This window comes from Peromyscus leucopus, chromosome 3, assembly GCF_004664715.2.
Source record: "Peromyscus leucopus breed LL Stock chromosome 3, UCI_PerLeu_2.1, whole genome shotgun sequence".
Classification (NCBI taxonomy): domain Eukaryota; kingdom Metazoa; phylum Chordata; class Mammalia; order Rodentia; family Cricetidae; genus Peromyscus; species Peromyscus leucopus.
In genome coordinates, this window is record NC_051065.1 from 85037278 (window position 1) to 85060111 (window position 22834).

Below are 22834 nucleotides of genomic sequence, written 5' to 3' on the forward strand. Positions count from 1 at the left end.
ATTAGTTCCTACAAAAATGATCCAAATAAAAAATTATCTTTTAATTTATGTAATGACTACAGCAAATAAACATAACCTTCTGAAGAAAGGTACACACTATTTTTTAACCAATAGGAACTATTTCAGTGAGTTAAAGATTTAATAATCCCTTCTCTGTTGTATATTTATTGACAGCAGGATATTATTCTATACTACCCACAATATAATATTGAAATATATAATTAAAAAGAGGTCTTATGTATAGTAGAAGTTTTCAAATAACCTCCAACGTATTATTTATAATTTTTAAGAAGTAAAGCATTCTCTGGGGGCATATATGTGGTCTCATCTTGGGCATCTGGGGACACTCTACTTATGCTCAGTTACTGAGATGAGCAAGTCTTACAGTTGTGCCCACCCTAACTGTTTCCCAGTGATTTGCATGCACTCACTGCACAGCCTTGAGGACTTCTTCATATACCAGTCACACCCTGTACAGTTGTCACGGCAGTCAGGACTCAGCATGGACATGAGGGCCCGTGCTCAGCTCCTCGGGCTTCTGTTGCTCTGGCTTCCAGGTAAAGAAGGACTAAAATGGGAATTTCACTGTTACAGTGATTATTGTTAACTGGCATTTGGGGGAGGTCCTCTCTTATCATACTTAACTCAGTGGGAATTTATTATTATGTCTCCACTCCTAGGTGCCAGATGTGACATCCAGATGACCCAGTCTCCAACCTCCCTGTCTGCCTCTCTGGGAGACAGAGTCACTATCACTTGTCGGGCCAGTCAGGATATTAGCTATGCTTTAAACTGGTACCAACAGAAACCAGGGAAAGCTCCTAAGCTTCTGATTTATGGTGCAGATAGCTTGGAAGATGGGGTCCCATCAAGGTTCAGTGGCAGTGGGTCTGGGACAGATTTTTCTCTCACCATCAGTAGCCTAGAGCCTGAAGATATTGCAACATATTACTGTCAGCAAGGTATTAGTACCCCTTCCACAGTGATACAAGTCATAACATAAACCTCATGGAAGCAGAAGTGAGAGGCTGAACTGTCCCAGCTGCTTCTGCTCGTGGGTCATGCACTGAAACTCTTTCTCAGATGTCACAGGATTTTTCAAAGCCATTGGAGTGTCATTTAATTTTGTGCAACTAAATTTTTGTAGTTTTGTTGAACTAAAGAGAGGCTAAATGGTCCTGTCTGTACCATCCCTGTCTTTCTTCCTCTTCATCTCCAGCAGTTAAGAGTATCTATGCATTTTCTGTCTTAAGAGAGGACACAGTTATTCCCTGTGAGGGGCCTGAGTTGTATCACCAGGTGGGATTCATACATAACAGTGAAAACTACTTTGACCGCTCCAACACAGGTTCTCTTAAAACAGAAAATAAGCTTCTAATCTATAGTATTAAAAGGGGAGAGAAACATTACTGAGAGAAGTTGACAGTAGAGAGGATTCCAGGCTTTCTCACAAAAGTGAGAGCACATGTGTCAGAGAAAGTGAAGACTGTCTAACCATGATTCTCTGCTGTGTCTCACAATCCTAGTAGTGCGGTATTGATGCTCTCAGCTGTCTGCAGCACTCCAGTAGATTGCTAATAGTTCCCATGCCCAGTGGTCTGCTTACAACTATTAAACAATATTGAATAACACTCATGACTTTTAATGCTACTATATGAAATAGAATATAGTTTTGTTTATTTGAAATCATATGGAGTAAATGGTTATCATAAAACATGCTACTGAATGTGGTATTAATGAAGAATTGATATTCCATAGAACAGTTTTAGAAACAGGAGAAAACACTAAAACAAAAGAAATCTATACTCCATTTTTTGTTTGCTTAAAAATTGTGTGTGTTTGTGTGTGTGTGTGTGTGTGTGTGTGTGTGTGTGTGTGTTTGGGAGTGTGTGTGGGAAGTTATCTCAGTGGATAAGAGCACTGCCTTTTTTCCAGAGGTGCTGAGTTCAATTACTTGCCACCACATGGTGGCACACAACCATCTATAGTGGGATCTGCTGCTATCATCTGGCATAAAATACCTACAGATAAAGCACTTATTCATAAAATAAATCTTTTAAAAAGATATTTTGTGTGAGTAAGTACTATTTACTGTCTCTTTATGATGCCCCACTCATGTATCTGTCTACCTGTGCCTCTATAGTGCACACAGACTCAATTCCTGTAGGTTAATACTAAAGAGAAATATCAAGTGAGAACATTTAATTGTAGCATGAACCTTAAAAGGTCTTATTAATAAAAACCAAGCTGGTGCCAGGTTTTGGAGTGAATGCTAGAAGATCAGAGAAGCAGAACAAACCACAGCTAACCTCACCTTGCCAATTCCTCAGCTGAGCCTGTTTCCACAGATTGGAAGCCTCTGAGTCCTCATCCGGAATCAATCTCAGCTAAACCTGCTGCTAAAAGCCTAAAAATTTAACGAGGTTTAATGCTTTATTTACCTTTCTGCTTCCTACCATCACTTCCTAGGATTAAAGGCATGTGGTACCATGCCTGGCTATTTCAGTGTGGCTTTGAACTCACAGAGATCCAGAGAAATCTCTACCTTCAGAATGCTAGGATAAAAGGTATATGTGCCACTGTTTTCTAGTGTGGTGGTATTCTAATTGTACTGAAATGTGATTTTGATTGTATGTTAATAAATAAAGTTGCCCAGGGGTCAGAGCTATTAGAGCCATAGACAGTGTGGCGGTGGTGGCACACGCCTTTAATCCCATAGATCTCTGTGTGTTCAAGGATACAGCCAGCATTGGAGACATATGCCTTTAAGACCTAGGGGGCTGTACATTCAGACAGTGACGAGGCAGTCATGTGTTTGGGTTTACAACCAATGAGAAGGCAGAACAACATACTATAAAAAAAGTGAACAGACAGGATATAGCTCTCTTTCGGGAAGCTGGGACAGCAGGAGGAAGGGTGAGATTTTAGCTCTGAGCTCTGACCTCTCGGCTTTCTCTTTTACATTGTTTCTGTGTTTCTTATTTAATAAGACTGTTGGTTACATCAATATTCTAGCCTCTATATCTAGTGGCTGTTCTGTTCTCTGACCCCAGATAAATTCATTAGTGTTTACAATATATTGGGGAACACAATATATAATAATACTTTTCTAGGCTAATGATTTGTTTGTTTGACAAGACAGGATTTCTCTCTGTTGCCCTGGCTGTCCTGAAACTCATTCTGTACAATAGGTTGGCCTCAAAACCACACAGATATGCCTGCCTCTGTCTCTCTAGTGCTGTGATTAATGTAATTAAAGGTGTGCGCTAACACTTAGCTGACTTCTGATTTTCTTAATTATGATGTTGCTAAACTTTATACATAAATTCTTGATGAATTAATCAAATTTAGAGTCTCTTTTAGGAACATTAGCTTCATTACTTTGACATCATGTGCAAATTGGGGAAATATAATTTGAAAGTAGTTCATGGAGTTGGAGAGAATGCCCAGTTTTTTTGTTTTTTTTTTTAAGCATTGTTAACTGGTTAGTTTTTTTTTTTTATTAAGAGATTTTCTGTTCAGTTTACATATCAACTACAGATTCTCTGTCTTCCCTCCCCCTGCCAGCCTTCCACCACAGACCACCCTGATTCCTACCTCCCCCAAACAAAATCTCCCATGGGGAGTCAGCAGAGTCTGGTACATTCAGTTGAGGCAGGTTCAAGCCCCTTCTCTCTGCACCAGGGCTACACAAAGTGTCTCACCATAGGCACTAGGTACCAAAAAGCCAGCTTATACACTGGGGATAGGTCCTCTACCTGAGGCCCCCTAAACAGTTCAAGCTAAACAACTGTCTTACTTATCCAGAGGGCCTAGTCAAGTACCATGGGAGCTCCTCAACTATTGGTCCACAGTTCATGTTTTTCCACTAGTTTGGCTAGTTGTCTCTGTACTTTTTCCAATCATGGTCTGGATATCTCTTGCTTATAGAATCCTTCCTCTCTCTCATCAAATGGACTCCTGAAGCTCTGCCTAGGAGCTTGCCATGGATCTTTGCATCTGCTTCCATCAGTCACTGGATGATGGCTCTATGATGTCAGTTAGGGTATTCAGCTGTCTGATCACCTGAGTAGGTCAGCTCAGGCATCCTCTCCACCTTTGCCAGTAGTCTATGGTGAAGTCAACTTTCTGGATTCCTAGGGACCTCCCTAGTTCTCTGCTTCTCCCATTCCCATGGTGCCTCCATTTTTCATGGTATCTTTTTCCATGTTCTCCCACTGTGTTCCTGTTCCAGCTCAAACCTCCAGCACCCCTAAGTTCTCATGACCCTGTCTGTTGCCCTCCATTACCCCCCACACACACACACTTTCAGTTTGCTCATGTAGATCTCATCCATTTCTCCATTGCTGGGCGATCCCTGTATCTTTCCTAGGGTCCTCCTTACTAGCTAGTCTCCCTGGATCTGTGGGTTGCATTCTGGTTATCCTTTGCTTTATATCTAGTATCCACTTCTGAGTGAGTACATACCATATTTTTTTCTGAGTCAGAGTTACCTCACTCAGGATGAAATTTTCTAGTTCCATCCATTTGTCTGCAAACCTAACATAGTAAAAATGGCAATCTTACCAAAAGCAATCTACAGATTCAATGCAATCCCCATCAAAATCCCAACACAATTCTTCACAGACCTGGAAAGAACAATACTCAACTTCATATGGAAAAACACAAACAACAAAAAACCCAGGCTAGCTAAAGAAATGCTGTACAATAAAGAAACCTCTGGAGGCATCACAATCCCTGACTTCAAGCTCTACTATAGAGCTACAGTAATAAAAACAGCTTGGTGCTAGCATAAAAACTGACATGTCGTCCAATGGAATCAAACTGAAGACCCTGACATTAATCCGCATACATATGAACACCTAATTTTTGACAAAGAAGCAAAGCTGTACAATGGAAAAAAGAAAGCATCTTCAATAAATTATGGTGGCATAACTAGATGTCAACATGTAGAAGATTGCAAATAGAACCATATCTGTCACCATGCACAAAACCTAAGTCCAATTGGATCAAAGACCTCAACATTAATCCAGTTACTCTGAACTTGATAGAAGAGAAAGTAGGATATACTCTTGAATCCATTGGCAATGGAGATCACTTCCTAAATATAACACCATTAGCACAGACACTGCAAGCTACAATTAATAAATTGGAGCTCTTGAAACTGAGAAGCCTTTGTAGGGTAAAGGACAGAGTCAATAAGATCTTCACCAACCCGACAACTTACAGAGGGCTGCTCTCCAGAACATATAAAGAACTAAAAAAACTAGACATCAAAATACCTAACAATCCAATTAAAAAATGGGCTATAGGCTGTCTCTTGCCTTGTTGACTGTATCCTTTGCTCTACAAAAGCTTCTCAGTTTCCACAGGTCCCATTGATTTATTGTTTCAATCAGTGTCTGTGCTACTGGTGTTATATTTAGGAAGAGATCTCCTATGGCAATGTGTTCAAGACTCCTTCCCACTTTCTCTTCTAGCAGGTGCAGAGTAGCTGGATTTATGTTGAGGTCCTTGATCCACTTGGACTTAAGTTTTGTGCATGGTGACAGATATGGATCTATTTGCAGCCTTCTACACATTGATATCCAGTTATACCAGCACCATTTGTTGAAGATGCTTTCTTTTTTCCATTGTACCCTTTTGGCTTTTTTGTCAAAAATTGCATGTTCATAGGTGTGTGGGTTAATGTCAGGTTCTTCAATTCGATTCCATTGGTCCACATGTCAGTTTTTATGCCAATACCAAGCTGTTTTTATTACTGTAGCTCTATAGTAGAGCTTGAAGTCAGGGGATTGTAATGCCTCAAGAGTGGGAAAAGATCTTCACCAACCCCACATCTGACAGAGGACTGATATCCAGAATATATAAGGAACTCAAGAAATTAGACATCAAAATGACCAACAGTCCAATTGAGAAATGGGCTTTAGAACTAAACAGAGAATTCTCAACAGAGGAAACTCAAATGGCTGAAAGACATTTAAGGAATTGCTCAACATCCCTAATCATCAGGGAAATGCAGATCAAAACAACTCTGAGATACCACCTTACGCCTGTCAGAATGGCTAAGATAAAAAACACTGAAGACACATTATGCTGGAGTGGATGTGGAACTAGGGGAACTCTCCTCCACTGCTGGTGGGAATGCAAGCTTGTACAACCACGTTGGAAATCAATATGGCGCTTTCTTAGAAAATTGGGAATCAATCTCCCCCAAGATCCAGCTATACCACTCTTGGGTATATACTCAAGAAATGCTCAATCATACCACAAGAGCACTTGCTCAGCTATGTTCATATCAGCATTGTTTGTAATAGCCAAAACCTGGAAACAAGTAGATGCCCTTCAACTGAAGAATGGATAAATAAATTGTGGCACATATACACAATGGAATACTACTCAGCAGAGAAAAACAATGACATCATGAAGTTTGCAGGCAAATGGATGGATCTAGAAAAAATAATCCTGAGTGAGGTAACCCAGACTCAGAAAGACAAATATGGAATGTACTCACTCATAGGAGGATGCTATATGTGGAACAAGGATGACTGGACTGCTACTCACATCACCAGTGAGGCTACCTGGAAAACAGGACCCCAAGAAAGACACGGAGAAATGAATGAGTTCTACATGAACAACCTTGACATGAGTGGGAGCAATGAAGGGCGCGTGTCGAGGGAAAGAGAGCGGGAGATCCTAGCTGGATCAAGAAAAAAGAGGGAGAACAAGGAATAGGAGACCATGGTAAATGAAGACCACATGAGAAAAAGAAGAAACAAAGAGCTAAAGAGGCCCACAGAAATCCACAAAGATACCTCCACAATAGACTGCTGGCAATGGTCGAGAGACAGCCGGGACTGACCTACTCTGGTGATGGGATGGCCAAACACCCTAATAATTGTGCCAGAAACTCCATCCAAGGACTGAGGAATCTGAATGCAGACATCCACGGCTAGGCCCTGGGTGGAGTGCTGGGAGTCTAATTAGTGAGAAAGAGGAGGTTTTATATGAGCAAGAATTGTTGAAACCAAGGTTGGATAAAACACAGGAACAAATAACCAAATGAATGGAAACACATGAACTATGAACCACAGCCCTTGTAAAAGCATTTCTTCTACAACAGAATGATGGCATGTTAGGGGGCTTCTCAGGAAATAGGACCAGCTTAGGTAAATGTGAATCAATGTTAATCCAAATTTAAGTTGTTTCCCTTGCACAAAGCTACTCAGCATCACAGAGAAGTAGCTGAGAAACATGTATTTGTTTAATTCCTTTCTTTACTGTTGCATGCTAGGCTTTTTTGTCTCCTTCTAGGTTTTTAAATTCCATTATGGCAAATATACATGTATATGTCTACCTCACTTTTGTTTTCCTTATGTAAAATATATTCCTCTTACCCAAACTTTCATATTATATGTATTTTTTATTTACTCCATCGCTATAACCCTAAGCTGAAGGATGAAATTTCTGAGTGTTCTCTATATATACATATTACTCTTCCATAATTAGTGAAGCTAATTATGGAATTTAATATTTGGCAATTTAATATTTTAATTCGTTTTTCATCTTCTTGGCCTGATTTGTTTGTACTGCATTAGAGAAAGATTTCCTCCAGCTCTCTTCTCTTCATCCAAGCTAATGTAGAAGCACAATCATATTTGAAATATTACAATTATTTAAACCTATTAGGCAACAATGTCCCATTCCTTTAGTTTATAAACACAAGCTCTGCCCCACTGTTGATTGAAGGACAGGGAATCTCTCCCAACACAGATGTAATAACTGTTTATGTATCTCAGCGGCCAAATCACCAGAGAGAAAAATTAAAGGATTTATTGATTTCTGGACACAGTTTCTTTTATTATACTTGAACTCCAAACCATTTCAAGTTACCCAATTCTCATTTTGACATTATTCAGAGTAAGACTACATGGAATCTGTCCAGGTTTGGAGGTCTTTAAGGAGAGGGGAAATGTATCACACTATTCAGAACCAGGTATTCAGTCAAGTTCATGCAGTTGTTAACAGGTTGTTAGTTGCATTTTTGGTGTCTGCTATATGCCTGTAGCTCATTCAGGAAAGGGTCACAGGAAGGCAAGTACATTAGGTGAGTGGCATATCCCAAAATGGAGTCCATAGGTGGTATGCTGATCTTTAGACTGGCATGTTCAAAAGCCACTGCATCCATGAAACAAACACATCCTCAAGAGACTGAAATTAGTGTGTGTGTGTGTGTGTGTGTGTGTGTGTGTGTGTGTGTGTGTGTGTGTGTGTGTGTAACATGAGTGAGAGCTGCTGGTCTAAGAGGGAAGGTTTCTGGTACTAGAAGTGCAATTCTTTCTTTTATAGAACACAAGTAGTAGAAAAAGCTCTCTTTTCTGTTGGAAGCAGCCACTGAGCCACCTGATGCAAGGTTCCTTACATGAACTGTGCCACTTCTTGATTGGTTTGTTGGAAGTTTGCTTTGAAATATTAAAATGTTTCAAAAGTATAGCAACAATGCAATGTCCCTGAAAATGCCTATGGTTAGTACACTGACATATGTAGCTATCCCACTCTTCATTGTAACTTCTTGTTGTTTATTGTCATTTAATATCATTCCACTTTGTATCAACAGTATTAAAGTCCCATTGACAGGCATTTATCCTGACACAATTTCTACTCCAAATGTTTTATTTATGTATTGTAATTGACCCATTTATTGAAGATGTTAGGAGTATGTGAACGTGTGTGCATTTTTGCTCATTTCTCTCTGGAAGGAGAGCTTAAGAAGATATTGTTAGTGCTCAGTTGTGTCATACAAGGTCCTTTTATTGATGAGTAAACACCTGTTCAAATGTTACAAACTAAAGCTTCTGCCCTTATTTTATTCAGATAATTTTGGCTCACTCATAGTCTCTGAGTAGAAAAAAAAAGCACTAATATAATAGTCTTAATATTATCTTGCTAGTGCTCTTACATTGGTATGTGAAACATGCAGAATTCAGATAAACCTTACCAGATGCTTTCTTCAGCAAAAAGAGACAAATTTTAACATAGAGGAAGGGAATGCAAACTTCCCTTCCTTATTCATAAAGTATATATGACAACATTTTATAACAATAAGAGGAAACATATATGCAGTTTAGAATTAGAAATTCAGAGCAGTTTTAAAAATAAACTGTCCAGAATCTAGGTGAAATGAGCCTCTACTCCAAATTATTGTTTGTGATAAAGCAGTCAGCCTCTGCTCTACATGGCCGCTAGTTTAGGAATTGTCTCCCACCAGCCTGAAAGATGGAGAATATCTGGAGAAAGGGTACTTTGAGTTCAACTCTCATTCATGGAAACCCATTCCCTTAAAGAACAGCATCCATTTAAACTTGTGCATGAACAATCTTTGAAGTGACTTGATTCTCATCCTGTGCAGTTCTAATTTGGGAAGTGTGAGTTGACAGACCTACAGGACAGTCAACAGAATGTGAGGTCCTATAATGCTCCTGAATTCATTGTCACTAAGCTTTCTGTGATGACATACATATACAAGCCTGATGTGCAAGTCATATGAATTATAGCAGTCTACCACCTTGATAGTCCCTAAATAAACACACCTGAAATTCAGAGCAGTTGTATCACAGCTCACCTGCATGACTCCATGTTCACTATTGACTATGGTCAAAATTAGAGACACATAATGGGGACTTCTCTGTTTCCTCCTTTGTGAAACTTTTAGTGTTCAATGTGCTATGAATATATCAGGTTCATATGATTCCTTATCAGGTTATTTTCCTACTCACAGTATATTTGTACACAATAAGCAATGGAGATTTTTTCAGAATAAGGACTGTGGTGCTTTCTGTATAAATAGAATACAAGAAAATCAAAACAATTATTTTTGATGAAAAATAATCTTTGATGCATTCATTGTAGATTTTCTTTTCTTTTTTTTTAAGATTTATTTATTTATTATGTATACAGAAGAGGGCGCCAGATCTCATTACAGATGGTTGTGACCCACCATGTAGTTGCTGGGAATTGAACTCAGGACCTCTGGAAGAGCAGTCAGTGCTCTCAACCTCTGAGCCATCTCTCCAGCCCCCATTGTAGATTTTCTTAGGTATTATAGGGGAAAAGATAATTTAAAAATTTCATGAGTTAGGTTGAAGTAGACACTTAAAGGTGGTATTTTAATGTCACATAAAGATTATTGGACATTCTCATTTTATCATTACAAAATGGTAATGTCTGATGTTCAAGTATTTCAAATAATGTTTTGAGAAAATAATATTTTCCAAAATAAAGGCACTATAGAAAATAATCAGCAGCAGCCCAATGCTAATTTTTCTTATAATCCAAGTCTCCATGGAGCATATTAAGTGTGTGAGATTCTTGTATTTCTCAAAAGGTAGTACCATGTACTCCAGCTCGAACCAATACAAGTCTGAAAGTAGCCTCTCAGCAAAACTCTGACACATCATATCTGCCTTTAGTACCTATTTTAATCAAGATCTAGAAAATACAATTCACTTGTAAAAAACACAGAGACACATTAAAACAATGGATTGCATTCTTATTTTTTTAATATAAAGAAACATTGTCAAACTGTGATTATTTGTTGCAGTTGCTTCACATACAGTTCAAGTAAGCATCTGAAGTACTAACAAACATATATTAAGGCTAATAACCCTGAGAGAAATAGATTGTTTGTAAGAAAAAATAGACTTATAGAGTTGTCAAAACACTACAGAGGAAACAAGGTAGAATTGTTTCTAGTATATGGCATCGCATTGTCCATAGGCCATTCTTTAAAAAAAAATATTTATTTCTTTGTTGTGTGTATCTATGCATATGTGCACATGCATGCCATGCATGGTACAATTGTACTCAGAGGACATATTTGGTAGTTGATGTTGTGAGTTCTGGAGATCAAACTCAGGAAGTAAGGCTTGGAAGTAAGTGTCTTTGCCACTTGAGCCAACTCAATGACTCCATCTTAGGAAATTCTGAATACTTTGACTTATATGGTATACACATACATGAGGATGAGCAATTGGATATTTATTAGTAGCAGATTGTCTAAATTGTTACAGGGAATTTTATTGTTTATATTCTTTTTTTTTAATAATTTCTTTTCTTATTGAAGCCAGGAGGTACATATGTACTAAAGGCAATTTCTTCTAGCCATGCAGGAACATCCTGTTGAGCGTCTGATAGTACTTTAACTAGAGGTTGTGCTAAATGATTATCAGATTCAGTATCGAAAAAAGAAATTGCTCTGCCAGTATTTCCACAACGCCCAGTACGCCCAATTCTATGAACATATTCATCAATGGCAGAAGGAAGATCAAAATTGATAACATGTTGAACATTTTCAATATCAAGCCCTCTGGCAGCTACTGAAGTAGCAACAAGAACTGGGCACTTTCCACAGCGAAAATCTCCAAAATCTTGCTCTCTCTCCCTCTGTTCCCGATCACCATGAATACTTGCAGTTGATATTTTTTCTTGACAAAGAAAAGTTTCAATAAAATCTGCTTTTTTCTTGGTTTCAACAAAAACCATAGTTCTTTCATCACCTATGTTTCGTAGAATCTCAACAAGTTTTTCTCTTTTTGAATACTGGCCAACTTGAAGAATGGTTTGCTGAACATCTCTGCAAGCTCCTCCCACTTGTCCAACAGCAACAAAAAAATAATTTGACTTTAAAAACTCCCCAGCCAACCTCTGGATTTCTTCTGGAAAAGTTGCACTGAATAAAAGAGTTTGGCGCTGTTCCTTTGATGGCATTCCCGGACAAGAAATTAACTTCTTCATTTCTGGTCCAAAACCCATATCCAACATTCGATCAGCTTCATCCAAAACTAAGTACTTAACTTGCTTGAGACGAATCTTTTCTTTACCTATAATATCTATCAGCCTCCCTGAAGTAGCACATAGTATATTACAGCCTTGCACTATCTGTCGGATTGAATGCCCAAACTGGGTTCCCCCATATATGACAACAGCTCTCACACAAGTCCCAAAAGAAAACTTTCTGGCTTCCAAATAAATTTGGTTAATCAATTCTCGAGTTGGTGCTACAATAATACACTCTGGTTCCTGCAGCTCTTTAAAGCGACTGGCAGTTATTCCATCCCACATCATATGAGCCAAAATAGGCAAGAGAAAAGCAGCAGTCTTCCCAGACCCTGTTTGAGCACAAGCCATCAGATCTCGTCCCGCTAACACAATGGGGATGCTGTATTTCTGCACAGGAGTAAGCTTGGTATAGCCAGCTTTAGCAATGTTGTTATTCAGGGTCTGACAGAGATTAGCTTCTTCAAAAGTCAAAATTGCTGGTGGTGCATCATGTCCAGAAACTTCTACAAGTATGGTATCATATTTATCAAAATTTATGCCTGTCTGGTAATGTGCAAAGATGGAGTCCTTGTCCTCTGGTGGAGGAGGGGGTATATATGTCACTTTTGGACCTTGAATATCACTGCTTTCTCCTCCTTCAGCTTCTGACTTCCAGGAATTCTCTCCAGAGCCTGTCACTACTTCTTCATTTAACCCTTTGTAGCCACCTCATCCACTTCCACTTCTGCTTTGGTAAGTGTCGCCATTACCTGAATCACTTGCTGCTGGTTTTCTAGAACCAAAAAGGCCACCACCACGCTGTGTCCCCTGATCTTGGTCGTATTCACTATTTGGTCTTCCTAGACCAAATCCTCCACGGCAACCTCGGAAACTACCTCTTCCACCTCTTCTGAATGGCCCTGAAGCTTCTGAATCATTTCCATCTTGATAGCCACCTCTCTTGGAAAACCCTCTGCTCCGAGTTGGATTGTCTTCACAGTCATTATTAGACTCTTTCCAGAAACCAGAGCTATCACCTTCTTCAAACTTGTTATTTAAAAAACTTCTGTTTCCAAAACCCTTTCCTCTTCCAAAGCTCCCAGCTGAAGGTGTGTTCTCTCTTTTACTAGACTCGCCAATATCTCTGTTTCCCAAATTTCTTCCAGAGGAAAATCCACTTCTCATGAAATGATCTCTTCCAGAAGGTCCATCTTCCATTTCTGATGAAACTGAAGACCTGTTAAAAGTGTCTCCATTCGCTCCAGAAGAGTATTTATCCTTCTCAAATACAGGAACGTAGGAAGACACGTGAGGTTTGAGGATTTCCGCTTCCCAATCTTCATCTCCCATGGTAGCTACAGGTTCCTCCCCGCTCCGGGCTTCCTGTGTTGTTTATATTCTTATGGAAACATTTTCTCCCCCTCACACCTTTCCTTAAAATGCCATTAAGGCAGGGCAGTGGTGGTACACACATTTAATCCCAGCACTCAAAAGACAGGAGGATATCTGTGAGTTTGAGGCCAGCCTAATCTACAGAGCTAGTTCAATAACAGCCAGGGCTGCTACACAGAGAAGCCCTGTCTTGAAAAAAAAAAGCCATTAGACTTAACTATTTTTGGTTGGTTGGTTTTCTGTCTTGCTTGTCCCTATAGGATTTGATTTCTTAATTCAAATAACCACTTCAACTAGGTTAAATCTCTGATGTTGGTAAGCAAAACCCTTCAGGAATAGTACTATTGGGACAGACGTTAAGTTCATCTTTAGAACAGCCTGAAGGAAGAGAAGGAGTCTGCCCACTCTACTCTCAAATTCTGACTAGAACACACACACACCTGCATGAAACTTCAGCCAGTACTGTTATCTTGGCCAGGTTGGGCCTTGTAGATTGTTTGAGTCTCAATACATAAATATCCAGTCTTTCTCATCTGCCCTTTGCTATAGGTAGCAGGGATCATATTTGTTTTCTACAAATTCAGGAGACTCTTTATGCCATTACACCTTAAGAGTGGTACTTTTCACACAGCTGTGCAAAGCATGGGATTTGCACATTGCTTCCTAGGGAGAACCTCTTGTTGCAAGTCCAGAACAAAAGCTAGCCCTTCTTTCTGCCTTGACTACTCAGGATTTTTCATATCAAGTTCTTAGAATGAGGCCCCATGCTCAGGTTCTGGGGCTGTATGTTCTTTGTATCACTTGTAAAGAGAGAAACAAAGATACAGAAGGAGAATGTGAGATGGTACTGTGTTCCCTGAAATATTGTGCACCCTAATAAACTTATCTGGGGTCAGAGGCAGAACAGCCACAATATTAAATATAGAGGATAGGCAGTGGTAGCACACACCTTTAATCCTAGCATTCCAGAGGCAGAAATCCATGTGGTCAAGGACACAGCCAAGCATGGTGACTCATGCCTTTAATCCCAGAAAGCAAGCCTTTAATCCCATGGAATAAGGCAGAAAGCAGAAAGATATATAAGGTGTGAGGACCGGAAACTAGAAGCATTTTGCTGATTAAGCTTTCAGGCTTTGGAACAGCACAGTTCAGCTGAGATTCATTCTGGATGAGGACTCAGAGGCTTCCAGTCTGAAGAAACAGGACCAGCTGAGGAATTTACAAGGTGAGATAGCTATGGCTTGTTCTACATTTAATCTACCAGCACTCACCCCAATAACTGGCCTCAGGTTTGATTTTATTAATAAGACTCCTTAATATTCATGCTACAAGAATGTGAGGGGATGGGGATTTCTGGGGCCCTGCTGATGCAGATGCACATTCTGTCCACCTGTGAGACTGTCAAATGTGTACTCAAGGAATATGCCTCTGTGGTTTAGAGGGTGAAGGGAGGTGAACCTGTGCTCTTGTGCCAACTCTGACAAGTACCAAAGCAGGTGGTCCAGGTGATTCTAGAGAGTCACTAAGTTCTTTCTACATAGGTGTTTTATTTTGAGCAGTCGTAGAATATCAATGAAAGTCATGAACATAATATACAGGAAATAAATAAAGGAAGGAAAAACAATTTTAAAGTATTATTATGTCAGTGCATACCCTTCCATTTCTCTTATTTCAGGAACCACTGGGGATATTGTGGTGATCCAGGATTCATAATCCAATCCAGTTACTCCTGGACAGTCAGTTTCCATCTACTGCAGGTCTGGTGAGAGTCTCCTACATTGTGATGGTAATACTCCATTTTAATTGGTTCCTGCATAGGCCAGGACAGTCTTCTCAGATCTTGATCTATTGGATGTCCAGTGTTGCCTCTGGAGTCCCAGACAGGTTCAGTGACAGTGGGTCAGGAACAGATTTCACACTGAAACACATTAGAGGATGTGGTATTTATTACTATCAGCAAATTCTAGAGTTTCATTCAGAATGATATAACCTTTAACAAAAACATCCTATCATGGAAGGACCAGCTGTCACTTGTGTTTTTTGTCTGGGGAGCAGCAAAACACTTTCTCTATGTTTGGATTAAAAAACAAAAACAAAAAACAAAAACAGCTGAAGAACTCAGAATAATTCACAGCTGAGACCTTATGGGGTGTTAGTTCAGATGCTGTTCTGAACTTCAGGTAACACATTGTCTTTTCTGACAGTCTTGGCATAATCTAAGTAACAGAAAAAGAGAGGAAAAAATGGAATAAAAAGGGAACACTGAATGGTAAGACCATTTTCACTCTTTGGACCTTTTGAACATGAAGAGATGATTCTAAATATAAATTTTGGCCATACAATAGTTTGAGATTGACCTGTGTCATTCAAAGTGGTTAATTTTAAGTTATTATTTTCTATTTGCAATTAGTTTGGTTTGTTTTTGGCCCTCAACCTATCCATGCACATACAACAGGAAAATACTTGATATTGTTAAGATAGCTTCTGTTTTCTTCCCTTCCAATCTTCTCTTAACACAGGTATTTCTACAGTGTAGGAAAGGAATAGCCAGAGACACTGTCACCCCCAAGGATATGACCTAGGGTACTACTAATTTTTCTTATCGTTTCAGGGTAGAACTTGGTAAATGTACACCAGAAACAAAAGCCATCTGTCAAAGGACTCTCACAGTATCAGCAATGGCATGGGTATTGTAGTTAGAGTTTTCCTGCCTTGACCACAGTCAGGACAAATCTCTCTCACCCACCAGTCCCACAGCCACTCAGACCCAACCAAGTAAACACAGAGACTTATATTGCTTACAGACTGTATGGCCGTGGCAGGCTTCTTGCTAACTGTTCTTATAGCTTAAATTAATCCATTTCCATAAATCTATACCTTGCCACGTGGCTCATGGCTTACCGGCATCTTCACATGCTGCTTGTCATGGTGGCAGCTGGCAGTGACTCCTTCTGCCTTCCTGTCCTTTCTTTTCTCCTCTCTGTTAGTCCCACCTATACTTTCTGCCTGGCCAATCAGTTTTTTTTTATTTATTGACCAATCAGAGCAATTTGACATACAGAAATGGACATATTCAGAATTCCATACATTGAGGTTACAAAATAATCACAAGCCAGGGATAGTGAGAGAACATGGGATATATGGTTTACTTGACAAAACTTTAATGAATAAAAGTAAACACAACAAGAAAGATCTCCAATGCCAGAAGATTATCAGACTAGAGAATTGAGGAAGGGAATAGTCAGAAATGTGAAGGGAGACTAAACATCCTGTTTTTCTCACTGTTGCAATAGAGCAGCACTAATTCTGGTTGTGGTGGCATCACATTCCTGCCAGGAAATACATATCAACCAACCAACCAATCAACAGCAACTGCCCATAAACGCAGACTTACATTAATCCAAATTCCATGTTCCAATGTTGAAGGAGTTACCTAGTTTTAGAGAACCAAGAAAGCTGCAAATCAAGGCAAATTTAAAATACATTGATGGATACCTCAGAGAGGCAGCTATAGCAAGAATGAAGATGCTTTGATAAAAGCCCAAAGTGATATTTGAACTTTTAAGTTGGAGGAAGCTCTTTTCAACATCTATACTAGACAAGTCAGTCTAATGACATTTGCTTAATATTTACTTTTTACTTTTTTGATTAAAGCATAGCATCAATTTTTTGATTGGTTTGTATTTTTTATCTGCATTTTTGTTAATATGTATTATCTTACCAAAGTGAAAAATCACGGAAGCACCATTTCCTAGGCAAGTTTCCAGAGATCTAGCTGCTGTGGATAGAAGAGACTTATCTCACTCATAGCTTGTTATTATTGACTGTGGGGGCAGACCTCAGACTCATATTTCACATTCTGGTTGGCAGAGTGATAAAGCCAATGATCATCATTGTGTAAAAATACTGTCACATGTTTAACATTAATGGTATGATACTAGAGAAATAGAAGTTAAAATTAAGTATTAGTTCCTCACTTATACTAGTTACATTTCTAATACCACAGGCATGTGTGTGTGTGTGTGTGTGTGTGTGTGTGTGTGTGTGTGTGTGTGTGTGAGTAAGACTAATGTATTACATGGTACAAGTGTAGGTCTTCTTAGCAGTTTTAAAACTCATGGGAGAGGAAAATCCTCTCTGACTTTGGACCCTGGCTGCAGAGACAGGGGTGGAGACAGGAACTTTGCCCTTTTGGTCTGAGGACTCGGTAGAGGTAGGAAGTCTCTCTAGTGACTGTCTACTTTACTTCTCTGATCTTTCAGCAATTACCCTGATATCTGGCTTCAGGTTTTTATTATTAAGACCAATTAGGATTTGAGCTACAGTTAAAAGCTGAGTTGCTGTTTTTGAATATTATTTTAAATTAAAACTTTGTAGAACTGATTCAGTTTTATTTTTATTTTTTAATTCTTTTATAAAATGTATGTGTATGTGTTCTTTTCTGTATATACACACCATGCCCCACAAGGGTCAGAAGAAGATATTAGATTCCCAGGAACTGGAGTTTGAGACAGTTGTGAGGCTTCCAGTGTGGGAACAGGAACAGCAAGTTTTTAAGCCCTGAGCTGTCACCCCAGCAATAAAGTTGCTTCTACAAAGAAGACATCACAACAGGATTCTTACTGCTACTGTTTCCTACAGTCTAGACACATAACACAGAGTGTGGATATGAGTGTCTTGAGAGTGGAATGGTGGTCATCAAAGTAGGTGCCTGATGTGGGAAGAATGGATGAAAATTTATCAAAAGCTACTCAATTACACTTCAACAGGAGGAAAAGGCCCTGTGTAACTAATGCAAAGTGTGTTACCTATAGATATTACCTATACCTTTCCGGTCCAAGTTTAAGTAGTCATATTGGTGAGACTTTTTGGGTGCAGCTTCTGATATTCCTAGGAGACAGAATCACAGAGTAAACTACCCAATCCTTGGACTCTTACAATCATTCTACCCTCTCTTTTGCAATGATCCTCGAGGCTTGGGTGCAGGAATTGTATTGTAGATGCATCTTTTGGGTCTGTACTCTACAACTCTGTACTTGATTGATTGTAACTATCCATTATGGTCTTCCTATATTGCAAAGACAAATTTCCTTGATGCAGGGTAAGAGCTACAGTCATCTAAGGAATGCTCTGTGTGGGAGTTTTCCTGGATAAAAACATACCAATTGCTTATCGAACACTGAATGTGCAGCTCTAAAAAAAAACATAAAGGGACACTGTAAAAATTGTGTGGATTGTACTTATGTATTTAAGAATACATGTACATATATACATACATGTATTATATATATATACATTTACACACATACATACATGTATTTAACAACAATTAATAAAATAAGAGGACATGAATTTGAAGAGAAACAAGAGTTATATGGGGATGTATGGAGGGAAATAAGGAAAGAGGGAAATAATGTAAATATAATCTCAGGATGCCAGAGAGAGACCTGCAGGTGGTAGACAAACCCCACAATAATCAGACTAGTCATGTTAGGATACTAAGAAATTTAAAGTGACAGTGTCAAGTGGCCACCAATTAGCCTTGTAATACTGAACAGAGTCTGCAATCTGACCAGAGCTATGTGAAAGTTTATTTAGGTTGCTAAGTTATCAGAAAAAGCATTCTACATTTTCTGCCACACAGTTGGGAACTTTGCCTTGATTTTCAACAGTCTGACTTCTCAAATTCCTAATTCTATATCATAAGGACTAAATTTTGCTTCCTGATTTATTTGGCAAATCTTTGCCTTCAATGTGGGTATAATTTGAAAATCAGTTTAAGAAGGAATAAAGTTTATGTTGAATGTTAACCCTATAATACTCATGTCCTCAGAAAAAGAGACCATAATATGTTCTGTGTCACTGACCACAGGTGTCAGGAAAGGACCAGACACTGAAATAGCTTACTAAGAATTCTAAAATACAAGGTAAAATGAATGCCTATTGGCAATTGTTCTTGTACTTTCAAATCTCCTAAACACTAAGAAAATTAGTTTTTGTTATTTAAGCCTCTGGATCCCTTAGTATACTTGTGGAATCATCACCTAGACTCCAGTAAGTGTTGTGGTGTGGTCACCCTCCCTGGTGGCTTTCCTTATACACCAGCACAATGCCTCACTAACCCATGTAGGGCCAACAGGAATACTGATTGTTTTCAATCCTGGTCCAAGTGAAAGCTAGGCTTGGAGATGCAGAACATTGTCTCATTCACTTTGGTTGATAAACATAATGACTGCCTGGCCATGTCCTTAGAAAGGAATATATAGCAGAGGGCCAATAAATGATACAAAAATTAATTTTGTAACTTGACCAAGAACTGAAAGAATAGATGCATATCATTTTCATCTCTTCATAAAAGTGAAAAACAATTTATGAGATAGAAAAACTATTCTTTACACTTATGACCATTGTTTCATAATTGATATTTATTCAACATGAAGAACAACAAAATCCCTTTATGTTTTTCTTCCCCATATATTCATTTGTAATTTATTGTCCATAGTGTATTGGGAATTGTATGGGCAATTTAGACAGACCTGGGTTGCAATCATGCCACCACAAATGATGTTGTTTTACATATTTTTCCTGAAAATTTCTTCAAAAATATACTCAACCACAACAAATTCATATCACATCAGATGCTAGCATTGAAAAAAAATGAATCTACAATGAAAACAAGTTGTTCAGGGCTTGTCTAGTAATTACAGTAAAGAAAAATGATTAGAAAGAACTTTTCAAAGCTACAGATGCATTGCAGATATTCATGATGATAGAAGATACATCACGAATGCTTTTCCTACCAATGTGTGAGACTTTTATTTATTTAATTTGATGTTTGAAATTTCTGTGTATATATTCATTATACATGAGAGCGACACAATGTGCATTAAACATAAACCTCCATATTCACCCAAACACCATTTCTATGGACTGGTTTGAGGGAATACTTTGGACATTTAAATCTGTATGCTTTATTATGTTTAAAATTGCATTTAGTAAAGTAAGAGTGGAAAAATAATAAGTTCAAGTATGAGTTGAATACTATTGCTTCATATCTTCTATTGTTGCAGGACACTAGAAACTCTGAGCAAGAGCTTCTGGAATCTCACTTCATCCTGGATGATCATAAATGTATTTCATTCAGCAAATACATTAGGTTTCCTATACTATCTGTTCATCTATAGAAAGAATATAGGTAAATCTCAGACTAGCTCAGAAAGGCAATTTTTTAATCCACATACATTATCAATTTCAACTTGATATCCAAAATAAGGAAAGCTATTTTATTTAAAAATTGGAAAAATATTTAAGTAGAGAAATCATTCCTTAAAAAACTGGGGACTCAACTGCCTATATTAGACCAATAGGAGCTGGAAGCAGAAATATCAATAGTTTTCTTAAGAATCAACAATATACAAAACACTTAAAAACATTATGCATTTTTTTCTAACTTTAAAATAATTTTTACCATCTTATTTGAATCCTAGGTACAAATCCGATGGCTTACAGTATAAATAAATTTATTAAACATATTTGTAAATAATAGTTTTTACTTACACATTTAAAATTGTATATACTAGCTACCTTTGTTTCAATTAAATTTAACTTTCGGATTAAGTGATTCAATATTTAACAGAGTTACATACTATTCTTTGTATTGTTTGGTATTATGGCTGCCATACAGTAACTTTCCTTCTATGCAATGTGAAGTTGACACAATTTTCACATATTATTCAGTTCAAAATGACTAGCATGGGTTTGAATAACAATGAGTTAAAATTTTCACTCATTTTATTAATGGTACACTGGCAGACTGACTCTACTGAGTAGGTCTGAGCCACCACCACTGTCCCTAGAGACTAGGAAAACACAGGAGACTGGGGTGACATGCACAGATTTCACTGAAGCATTCAAAGAGGTGTGTCTAGTTGTTGTTCATCTAGAATGTTGTACTCTGTGAACCTGGATTTCTTTGTTGTGGCTAGAGAACACAGAGACCTAATATGGGGAGAGATCTCATCCAAAGCCAATGAAAATCTAACAGAATTCAGTTTTTCTTATTGAGAAAATCTCTGAATGGGAGAGTTTTTCTGAAAATCAGTAAGGAGAAATTATGAAACAGTTCCTGTTCATTCTTTCTTTTGCCTCTAAGAGAGCTGTTCTCCTAAGAAGCCTAACTGACTAAGTGGTATAGAATATTTGATAATTCTAGAGGGCTTTCCTAGACTGCATCATATGATAAACATCCAGACCAAGAGCAACTTGGGAGGAAAGGGTTTAGGTTATCCAGGGTTCCACATCACAATCCATCATGAAGAGAACTCAGGCACAAACTCAAGCAGGGAAGGTACCATAAGTCAGGAATGTAGGCAGAGCCCATGAAGGAGGGCTCGTTACCGGATTACTCACTATGATTTATTTGGTCAGCCTGTTTTCTTATTCCATGTAGAATCACCTGCCCAGGGTGGCACAGTTCACATTGGGTGAGTTCTTCCCACATCCATCATTAATCAAGACAAAATACTCCACAGTCTTTCCTAGAGGTCAACCAGATGAAAGCACTTATCAACCGAAGATCTATTTTACCACATGTTTTTAGCTTGTATCAAGTTTACAAAAAAAAAAAAAAAACAAAAAACAACCAGGACAAGTGCTTTCATCAGATAATGATAACTAGTTACCTTGAATTCCATATACTATTTTTGGGACATAAGACCTTTCGTCTTTCTTTAGTGTTTGCAGTTATTTGCTTTCTTTCTCTGGGAAAGAGACTTATTTCTTAATTGATGTATATGTGTTGGTATCACTGTGTGTGAAAGCACATGCATGCAGGTACCCTCAGGCGCCCACAGAAGACAGAATGAGGTAGAGTAACTGGAGCTGGATCTATAGGGACTAGTGAACAGCTCAGCATAGGTGCTAGTCACTAAACTCAGGTCCTCTGGAAGAACAGCAAGCACTTTAAACTGATGAGCCATCTATAAAGACCCTGAGGGAATTTTACTGTCAAATAGGTTATCAAGTTATTTTACTGAGTGAGCTGCTGGTGATATATCTCAACAAATAAAAGTAACTGCCACCAAGCCAGAAAACCAATGGTTTTCCCTGGACCAACATGGTAGGTGAGGGCTGACACCTAAAAGTTGTCTGCCCTCAACAAAAGTGTCATGGAATAAAAAACACCACACACATATGTATATAAAAACACATAAAAATAAACAAGGTAAAATATTTCATTGAGGTATGATTACTGTATGAATAATATATATATATATATATATATATACTATATATAAAGAATAGATGCATATCATTTTTATCCCTTCATCAAAATGAAAAAACAATTATGAGATAGAAAGACTATTCTTTACACTTATGACCACTGTTTCATAATTGTGAATTATATCCTTGGGATACAATTCTAATGTTCCAGGAATATTAGACCAAAACAAAATTATATCTATATCTATATCTATATATATATATCTATCTTACCAATTAGTTGAACTTAACCTATGAAATATCCTTATCCACAAACAACAGAGACTCATCTCTAACTCCTAAAGTTCCCCCTGCATATTTCCTATGATAATTATTTTTAAAATCCATCACTCTTACATTTTCA

At 38.2% G+C, this 22834-nt stretch overlaps 2 protein-coding genes and 1 gene segment (V, D, J or C); 1 reads left to right on the plus strand and 2 right to left on the minus strand.

Annotated features, from left to right (window-relative positions):
• The first annotated feature begins 457 nt into the window (after positions 1–457).
• LOC119087708 lies at positions 458–1003 on the plus strand. The segment is given in 2 exon segments: positions 458–557; positions 681–1003. Coding segments are annotated over 2 exon segments (378 nt in total).
• A 10094-nt stretch (positions 1004–11097) lies between these two features.
• On the minus strand, positions 11098–13198 carry LOC114689312 (ATP-dependent RNA helicase DDX4). The gene has a single exon (XM_037204308.1). It carries the CDS (start codon positions 12184–12186, stop codon positions 11098–11100), a length of 1089 nt encoding a protein of 362 aa, XP_037060203.1. The 5' UTR covers positions 12187–13198.
• LOC119087536 (probable ATP-dependent RNA helicase DDX4) lies at positions 11124–13198 on the minus strand. The gene has a single exon (XM_037203439.1). The coding sequence runs from the start codon at positions 13165–13167 to the stop codon at positions 12547–12549; it is 621 nt and encodes a 206-aa protein (XP_037059334.1). The 5' UTR covers positions 13168–13198; the 3' UTR covers positions 11124–12546.
• Positions 13199–22834: the final 9636 nt, after the last annotated feature.